Raw genomic sequence first — 10,139 nt, 5'->3', positions numbered from 1 at the left:
ATCAGGAGAGTGCTGCATAAACGTGTCTAAAGGGAGAGAGGATATTGAAAGGGAGGAGCTGGCGAACCAGTTTAAAAATTGCATTACTGTTTTGGGGATTAGCTGCTTAGAGGTGGGGCATACATAGTCTAGAAGGGACTGGCTATAAGAAAATAGCTGGCCAGGCTCGGTGGCTCACTCCTGTAATCCCAGCATTTTGGGAAGTCGACGCAGGTGGATAACTTGAGCCCAGGAGCTTGAGGCCAGCCTGGGCAACATGGGGCAACCCTGTCTCTACAAAAAATGCAAAATTAGCCAGGCATGGTGGCGCACACCTGTAGTTCCAGCTACTTGGGAGGTTGAGGTGGGAGAATTGCTTGAGCCTGGGAGGTGGAGGTTGCAGTGAGCCAAGATCATGCCACTGCACTCCAGCCTGGGCGACAGAGCAAGGCCCTGCCTTAAAAGGAAAGAAAATAGTTAACAGCATTTGTGAAGAGGGAACCTCGTGTGTGTGTGTGTGTGTGTGTGTGCACGTGCTAACAAGTGAATGAAGAAGAAAACTGGACCCATACCCGGACCTCAGTTTTGTGACAGCCAAGATTCCAAACCCTCATCTCCCCTTATTATTGACTATTGGTAATGTATACTTCTCTTTATTACTGGCAATATGTATTCAGAACCAAAGGCCTCTTTCTGTCTTTTAGAAACCTCAGATTTGTGCCAGCATTTGTTTTTAGACATAGGAAAACTATTATTTCTTCTCCTCGATAGTTACCCAATTTTTAGTTCCCACTTCTCCGGGGACTTGGGTCTGATTCTTGATGTTATGAATTCCCATGATAGTAAATATGTAGATCACCTTTGGGAGCTTGAAACCTGGAGGAAACAGGAGGGGAGAAGGCAGGCAGGGGTGTGAGAGCTTTCTTGTAGTTCACACATAAAGGACTGTTTGCAAACTACAGTGTTAACTAAGACTTCATCAGCCAAGGATTTATCTTCACATTAAAATCTGGGTTGGCTCTGGGGAGATACCACTGGTGTAAGTTCAAGTAGGATTAACTCCCTCCCAGCAATGCAAATTGGTTTCCAACTTTTTTGTTTTGTTTTTTCTTCAATATTTTTTGGGATATTTTTCTTAAATGATAATAATTTGCAAAAACCATGAAATATTATTTTTGGTTCTACAAATGTCAGAACACGAAAGAAAAACACTCTTCAGGAATCCAGATCTATTAATGAAATTAAAAATTAGGAGACTTGAGTTTTAATCTCAATCTCCTAAGTAGCCATGTTTAGATAGGTTGCTTAATACAATTCTATGCTTAATTTTTTTTTTAATTCTCTAAATGATGATTTTAAAATATTGGTTCTACTTATCTCACAGAATTATTGTTCAGGTTGTGAAAGTATTTTCTTTCTTTCTTTTCTTTTTTTTTGAGACAGGGTCTCATGCTGTTGCCCAGGCTGGAATGTAGTGGTGCAATTATGGTTCACTGCAGTCTCAAACTCCTGGACTCAAGTGATTCTCCTGCCTCAGCCTCCTGAGTAGCTGGGACTACAGGTGTTTGCAACCAGGCCCAGTTAATTTTTTTCTATTTTTTTGTAGAGATGAGGGTCTCACTATGTTGTCCAGGCTGGTCACAAACTCCTGGGGCTCAAGTGGTCCTCCTGCCTCAGCCTCTAAAAGCACTGTGATTATAGGTGTAAGCCACCATGCCTGGCCTGTGAAAGTATTTTATTTTTAAGTTATGAACACTAGATAAATTTCAGACATACTATTACTTAGGCAATTAGATAATGACCTGCTGCTAGTCTGGGGTCAGGATAGGGAGGTGAAGCAGGGACCAGTATCTGGAATGTTTGGATTTAAAAAGTAGGATTACTGAAAATGGATTAAAGACTTAAATGTAAAACCCCAAACCATAAAAACCCTAGAAGAAAATCTAGGCAATACCATTCAGGACATAAGCATGGGCAAAGACTTCATGACTAAAACACCAAAAGCAATTGCAACAAAAGCCAAAATTGACAAATGGGATCTAATCCAACTAAAGAGCTTCTGCACAGCAAAAGAAACTATCATCAGAGTGAACAGGCAACCTACAGAATGGGAGAAAGTTTTGCAATCTACCCATCCGACAAAGGTCTAATGTCCAGAATCTACAAGGAACTTAGACAAATTTACAAGAAAAAAACAAACAATCCCATCAAAAAGTGGGCAAAGGATATGAACAGACACTTCTCAAAAGAAGACATTTATGCAGCCAATAAACATATGAAAAAAAGTTCATCATCATTGGTCATTAGAGAAATGCAAATCAAAACCACAGTGAGATACCACCTCACACCAGTGAGAATGGTGATTATTAAAAAGTCAGGAAACAACAGATTCTGCCAAGGCTATGGAGAAATAGGAATGCTTTTACACCGTTGGTGGGAGTGTAAATTAGTTCAACCATTGTGGAAGACACTGTGGCGATTCCTCAAGGATCTAGAACCAAAATACCATTTGACCCAGCAATCCCATTACTGGGTATATACCCAAAGGATTATAAATCATTCTACTATAAAGACACATGCACATGTATGTTTATTGCAGTGCTATTTACAATAGCAAAGACTTGGAACCAACCCAAATGCCATCGATGATAGACTGGATAAAGACAATGTGGCACATATACACCATGGAATACTATGCAGCCATAAAAAAGAATGAGTTCATGTCATTTGCAGGGACATGGATGAAGCTGGAAGCCATCATTCTAAGCAAAGTAACACAACAGAAAACCAAACTCTGCATGTTCTCACTCATAAGTGGGAGCTGAACGATGAGAACACATGGACACAGGGACGGTAATATCACATACTGGGGCCTGTCGGGGGGTGGGGGAAAGGGGAGGGAGAGCATTAGGACAAATATCTAATGAATGCAGGGCTTAAAACCTAGATGACGGGTTGATAGGTGCAGTAAACCACCATGGCACATGTATACCTATGTAACAAACCTGCATGTTCTGCACATGTATCCCAGAACTTAAAAGTTAAAAAAAAAAATAGTAGGATTACTAAAAAAGCAGGATTATTGGCGGTTGGCAGAGGCCTTTTCTTGAGCTCAGGAATGGATGATGCCACTGAAAGAGCAGATGTGGAAATAAATTCTGGAAATGTTTCGCATACCACTTGTAATGCTGTTTTTAAGATAATTGCTTGGGTAAATAAATTCCTTATACATTGACTAGTAAAGAGATACTCAACTTTGTACATTTGATGCCATATTCACTTGCTGTCTAACTTATGTTACCATGGCATTAATTTAGTATAAATAAAAATGCTCTAGGTCTACTCAGTGCTGAGCCCTGAAATCTCAGCACTCAACATCTCTTATCCACTAAAGCACACACTATTGTTTACACGTGGAAGACTGACTATGCAGCCGGTCTAGTAAGCAAGCAAGCAAGCAAGCAGGGTCCTAGATATTAAAAATGACCATTCCTGTAAACCATCAAGCCACAAATCAACAAGCTTAATCAGAAAAGTTTCTTGAGGGAACAAAGTTGAAGTAATATCCATTGAGTCATTGTGGAACTATCTGTACTTGTGGTTGATTAGCCAGGTAAGCTGGTTTTTCCTCAGTTTCCTCACCTGTTAAACAAGAGGCAGAATGATGTTCTAAAACACTTCTTGCTTTGAAATACTATTACTCTAAATAAGACTTTGGAGAAACTCACAAAATACATCCTTGTTAACTCTCAATAAGCCCAAACAATATTCCAGGACCCCACAAAACCAGAAAACTAACAGGACCCCTTGTAGACCAGTCTCTTTGTGCAACGTAGGGAGAAAGGGCGGGGGGGACTAAAGAACCTCCCAAAAGGTATTAAAAATAGCAACATGTAATTATGAAAAATCTTGTTCCACATTAGGTAGCCACATTCAAGAAACACTGTTGGAGATCTACTATGTCCAAGGCACGGTTTAAGTTATTATTGTTCAATTTTGAAATTATTATTGTTAACTTGTCAGTAATTTCTTAAACCTAAACTGGTGAAACTCTCCTTGGGTGGACATAAAAGTAAAGCCATGGCCAAGGAGGGAGACAGTCTACAAATAAACCAAAAATAAAATACAAGTGACATCATTAAAGGAAAAAAGCCAACACACTGCACAAAGATCAAAGACAAAACAGAGAAACATGTTTGGTTAATACTGGGCTTTTGAGTATTTCATGTGCCTGAGAGGCCCGTCCATCCATCCACACCACACTTCTTCACCATGCTGTTGCAAACCAATGACAAGTTCAGTTTCAGCGCGGACAGGGCGCAGGGCGCAGACCCTGTGCATATCCCAGAATCCCGGACCCACTGCCACTCCACTCTGGGAAGGAAGAAGGCGCTCCCCCTTGGGTGACTGTAAGATAAAGCAGCTTCTTCGATCTCTTTGTCCAATAAGAAAGAAACGTTGGCCCATAAAGAAAGAAAGAAACAAATAAATAGGAAAGGTGTGAGAAGGAAGGGAAGCTCCTTTCTTTTCTGTTTAAATTTCCCGCACCCTTTTACCTCCCCGCCTTCTCAAACGGTCTTTACTTTGAGCAGCAGACACCCGGACCGCTCAATACCCGGCTATCCCGGGGAGGGTACTTGGAAAGTAGGCGGGACAGGCCGGATGAATAATTCGGTGTCCGACTTTTCCTGCCTTCGGCGCAGTCCCTCCCCCGCTTCGTTACTCGAGTGCACACGCGGCCGGGCTCTCGGCCCTCGATTGCTTCAGCCTATCACCCTGGGATGCCGCCTGCCGCCGCCGCCGCCGCCACCGCCGCCACCGCCGCCACCGCCACCGCCGTGGCTGCCGGGCTTGTGGGATCCGCTGCGGAACAGGAGCCAGAGCTGTGGCCGGAGCTGTGGCCTGAGAGTCAGGGGCGCGGGCAGGCTCATTCCAGAAGTGGGGGCCGAGGACAGGCGGGCTAGAACCCGGCGCCACCGCCCCCTACCCCTCCTCAGGCTGAGGGAACGGGCACTCGGAGCTTCTGAGGCGGCGGCGGCGGGAGCCGGTCAGAGGGGGCGGCCCCTGGCGGCGACGCCCCCAAGCCCAGCCCTGCCCGGCCCCGCTCCATCCCCAGCCAGAGCCTGGTCTGACCGCGAGAGACGCCGGCGGGGCTGAAGAAGGCGGCTCCGAGGAGGTGGGAGGGCGAGCCTCCCCTCCCGGGTTCTTCTGCGTCCTCTCCCGGGAGGGACCCACACACACCTGAGCCCGGACCCACCCTTGGTCGGGGCCACGCTGGATCCTCCTCCCGGCCTGGGTCCCGCCCGCCGACTGCAGGTGGGCTGCATCGCCCGAGCCTCGGGCAGTGGGCGACGGGGAAGGAAGTGAGAGGTGTCCGCGCCGGCTGCCGCTCGGGTCCCTGCCCTCGCTGCGCGCTCTCCTCCTCCCCTTCCCGCAGGCAGGGCGCGGAGCCGCGCGCCAGCCCGCCCCGAAGCCGCCGCCTCGTCCCCCTCCCGCCTCTGGGCACCATGGAGCTCTCTCCGTCGTCCGGAGGAGCCGCAGAGGCGCTGTCCTGGCCGGAGATGTTCCCGGCGCTGGAGTCCGACTCGCCGCTGCCCCCGGAGGACCTGGACGCGGTTGTCCCAGTCAGTGGAGCCGTGGCCGGTGGCATGTTGGATCGGATCCTTCTGGAGTCCGTGTGCCAGCAACAGAGCTGGGTCCGGGTGTACGGTAAGGACCACAGGCCGTCTTAGAGGCTGGTGTTTCCTATTTTTGCTTGGGCTGAAATTCATTCCCTAAGTCACAGGCTCATTCCCAGTCCTCATCCGTGCTAGGTCAGTTTCCCACATCCCTTTTTGTTCTGGGGGTGCATTTCTGACAAGTTTCTTCAGACTATCACTTGGGCAGGGATGTGACTCAGTATGGTCTTTGGACCTCTTCAGACACCTGCAGTAAGTTTAATGCGGGAGTTGGGCTATCCAAGACGTAATTCTTAGGCGATTACTTCAAGGGAACAGCCAGGCAATCAGTCTTCAAGAAGGTATGATGGAAAACTCCATGAAACCAAGTGAATGGATTTTCGTCTCTTTTTATTGTTGAATGAGGCAAGACTGGAAACCAAGATATTATGAAAAAGCAGAGGATAAGCTAATGAATGAAACAAATACAAACTATGTATTTGGTGGGAGCAAGACTAATCTATAACCTCTGCCTGAACCTCACTCTCTCTAAAAGCAACCACTTATTCCAACGGGTGTGGATTGTTTCAGATTACACTATTGTTTCTGAATCTCATTGTAAAGTGACTGGGTTGCCACTCAGCAGGTTAAAAGTGATGAACACACTAAAACTTTCCCTTTCTGCATTCCTGGTAACCACCTCTTTAATTAAAACTGAATGATGAGATTCTATTAGGGTGAGCCTTGTGGCAGCACTAAAACCATGCTGGTTTTGAAAACTCATAGCTTAAGGATTTATAGCCTGGCATTCAGGACTGAGCTGTGGCTTTCCAAAATATTGAAACGGCAAGATGTTTATCGCCTAGCTCACGTGACTACAGAAGACATTAGTAACGTGGCTGAGTATAAGATGGCAAATTTGAAGCACCTGGGATCAAACACAATGTTAAGATGTTATCCTGCAGTCTTGTGCATCTAAGCCTGTAGTGATCAAGTACCTTATGTTTTTTTCTTTCATCTTTCTGAACAGGGTATATGCTTACTATTCAAGAGTGACCAAGATTTAGAAGGTTTTTTTCTGTATAGTTCAGTTGATTTGAAGACTTCATGTCCATCGCAAAGATCATAGAACTAGGAGTCCAGAGATCTCAGTTCTTGTCTCAGTTCTACCACTAAATGGCTATGGGATTTGGGGCAGATCGAGTCACATTTTTGGCTTGTGATTCCTCATCTGTAAAGTGAGTGGATTGGATTAAATCATCACTAGTGACCCTTTTAATCATAAAAATCCAGGAATTCTTCTTATAACCAGTTCTTAAGGATTTGTGTACCACTTTGTATTTTGCTGGCTGTTTCTTGATGTTACTCTACGTACCGGAAGATTTAAAGCAAAGGAGTGGGAGACGATGCAAGGTCACCCAGGTTGTTCTCAGCAAATTAGATTAAAAACTTTGGTGCCTGATTTTCCGTCTGCCTGCTAATCCCACTTAGCTGGTCATTTAGAACAAAGGTTGGTGAGAATCTGAAAGTGCATATGAATTAGAGTATATTGTAGTTACAACGTTTTCCCATTCTATCATCTTCCTCTCCTTACACACTTCTTTGGCATACTGTTTATTTGTGTGATGTTAGAAATAGGGCCATGCTATTCTAAGAATACATGTATATGATAATTTGGTATTTCAGTATCCAAAACAATCTGGGTTCTCTGGACCTAGTGTTAACTATCGTTCTTCATTTGTAAGGACATAAAAGTCTACAAATGTATGTTGTTTTGTAGTCCATTCCTAGGGGTTGATTTGTGAAATATATATTGTATATTTTGTGTGTGTGTGTGTGTGTGTGTGAGAGAGAGAGAGAGAGAGTGAGAGCAAGTTTACATTATTTTTTTTCTTTCGTCCTTCTGAACAGGATATATGTTTATTGTTCAAGAGTGACCACGACTTAGAAGTTTTCTTTCTGCGTGGTTCAATTAATGTCAAGACTTCATATCAGACATCACAGAAATTCATGGTATGTATATGTGTGTGACACACACATATACATACCATGCCTTGCATTTTTGTGACCAGTTGCAGACTTACCACTGCATTGTAACTTTTTTTGTTTTCTCTATCAATTAACCAGAAGTTGTTTTTATTTATTGTTTAGTATTGCTACTTTCCTTCCTCTGAGGCAGCTCATCCTGGATACTATTTTGTTGTCTTTAGTTTATGTAAATATTTCAGAACTATTGGAATGACTCTTGGCTATGTCCTTAGCTAGTTTTAAGTTGCCTATTGTATGAACAGGGTGTATGTTTGAAAAGTTTGAAGTAAAAACTTTGAAGTAAAAGTAATAGAATGTAGAAAAACAATTTGGAGAATACAGAATTTTTGTTTTTCTTGTTTCTTGTCTGTGTGTTCAAAACCTTCGTTGTCTTGGATCACCTAGGTTCTTCTCACAATTTAAAGAGACTTTGATGAGTGTAGTCTAACATGTTTCAGGGAAATCTACAAATTGGGAACCTAGTCTAGAGGATACAACTAGAAGCTTAGAGTATTGGTTTCATTCTGGCTTTGCCACAAGTTGGTTGTCTAACTCTGGGCAAGTAGTTTTAACTCATGGCCTCTAGGTTTCAGCATAAAAGTGGAATCTGGAGTAATTGGTATCTGTGGTCCCTTTTAGCTTTAAAGTTGTCTGATTCTGTGGCTTGGCCCATTGTTTTACCTGCAGGTTGGCCTATAATCTTTATCCTGGCTCTTGGGGCCAGGCATTAACCAAGCCCTTAACTTAATGCATTTAAATCATGATTGTCAGGGAATTCTGGGGAGCAGTTTTATCAAAAGGTCAGTGAACTGAGTTTTCAAAGAAGATATATTGAAGGCAGATGTTTATTTATTTGGAATGTTTTCACAAGATAGGAAGGTGAGTATGGCGATGTTGCTTAGGTCTAGTTCATCTAGTTTTGAGACCTAACCTACATAGCCATGTGGGTTCTAAAGGTAGGATAATAATAAGGAGCTTTATTAAGTGCAATTTGCATCTCCTGCAATATACTTCTGTTTGAAATCATGATGGGAACAAACAACAACAGAAGTAACCCCCCAAAGAATATCTTAACAGGAACTTCTAGAAACAATATTTTATTAGTTTGCCTCACAAAATTTGAAGACTAGGCACTGTTTTGAGTTTGTTGTTGACAGGTTTGGCTCCTTGGTTGATAATACATATATATTGTGTACATATGTATATATTGTCATAATACGTATACTCAGGGTTTTGTGTATTGCCATGATTTGGAAAACTTTTCTGGAATATGTTCAGAGCTTTATAATAGGTGGCTCTATATTTAGAACACAAACTAATGCACATTTTTGAGATGTGGCTGAGAGAAAAATATTTGTGCTGTCTGTCCTAATCTTCATTTTCTTGTAGTTGTAAAATGTTTCATTTGTTTTATTCCAGTATTATAAGTTGTGCCCATGCCTTGTCAAGACTATAAAATTTTTGATATCAGGGAGCCTTGTTTATCTTTGTATTCTTATCTTGCCACCCCCTTCATTGTCAACTTGTCTGCCAGATTGGTACCTTGCTCATAGTAAGTCAGTGTCTGTTGTATGTTGATCCGTTTGTCCTTTGACCATCCAGATCTCAACATGACTGACTGTATGGGTGGTAGAGTAGCTTAAACAAAGGCATGCCACAAACAGCTAAATATGGATACAGAATCCAAGAGCATCAAATGCAGAACATTTTTCAGATATTTATAGCCTCAAAGCAAAGTCAATTGGCTGAAAAAGCTCAGCAGCATAGCGAAAGGAAACGGGAGTGGCAAAGCCAGCCTCACTGTCTGTGCTTTCTGGTAAACAATGAGAACATTAAAATTAAATACTTTACCATGAATGGATGGGGAGTGTAGGACACTCTGGGAGAAGTTTAAGATCCCAATCTCTAGGACTGCCTGCGGTGGAGCTCTGCACTCATCAGTATGACAGGTCTGCAAGTATGTGCTCAGATATGCTCTTGGAGAGTTAGAAGGGAAATATAATCAGCACAAGAAAGGGATCAACAAGAAATCTTGTACTTTTAAATTTTAATATTATCAGAAGGAATTAGGTAAAATATTCTGTTAAGAGAATGAATAGCATCAACATTATTACCATTAAGCTTGTATACAGCTCATTGTTTATTGATAACAACATAGGGACCTGCTGGAAAATTTCAAAGGGCTAGTACTATTTAAGCAAACAGAAGAAAAAGGGAATTAATCATACTTCATTAAGTACCTTATAATTCCAGAAATGTGGCAGTGGGAATTCGGTAAGAATTAATAAAAGTTCATATTCAAGAAGTGAATATGAACTGATGAGACAGAAGTCTTATCTGGTTGTATTATATGATACTGCTTACGCCTCACCAATTAAGACACAGGATGAGATTTTTAAAAGTTACGTTTCTAGAGGTTATGTCTCTAAATTTATTTAAAATGTTGCAACTAGTATGGCTAGAAGAAAATCAGTG

At 42.7% G+C, this 10,139-nt stretch overlaps 1 protein-coding gene across 4 annotated transcripts in view; it reads left to right on the top strand.

Moving 5' to 3' along the window:
• The first annotated feature begins 4,634 nt into the window (after positions 1-4,634).
• RASAL2 (RAS protein activator like 2) overlaps positions 4,635-10,139 on the top strand; it is a 376,611-nt gene continuing 371,106 nt past the window's right edge. For all 4 annotated transcript variants that reach the window (XM_003824773.6, XM_034941343.3, XM_034941338.3 and 1 more), the window contains exon 1: positions 4,635-5,688. In XM_003824773.6, the coding sequence (XP_003824821.5) occupies positions 5,487-5,688 (202 nt within the window). In that variant the 5' untranslated portion in view covers positions 4,635-5,486. The remainder of the gene's footprint in view (positions 5,689-10,139) is intronic.

This window comes from Pan paniscus, chromosome 1 (genome assembly GCF_029289425.2).
Source record: "Pan paniscus chromosome 1, NHGRI_mPanPan1-v2.0_pri, whole genome shotgun sequence".
In the NCBI taxonomy this organism is placed as follows: Eukaryota; Metazoa; Chordata; class Mammalia; order Primates; family Hominidae; genus Pan; species Pan paniscus.
Note: the sequence above shows the minus strand (reverse complement) of the source record. Positions and strands in the feature narration are given on the sequence as shown.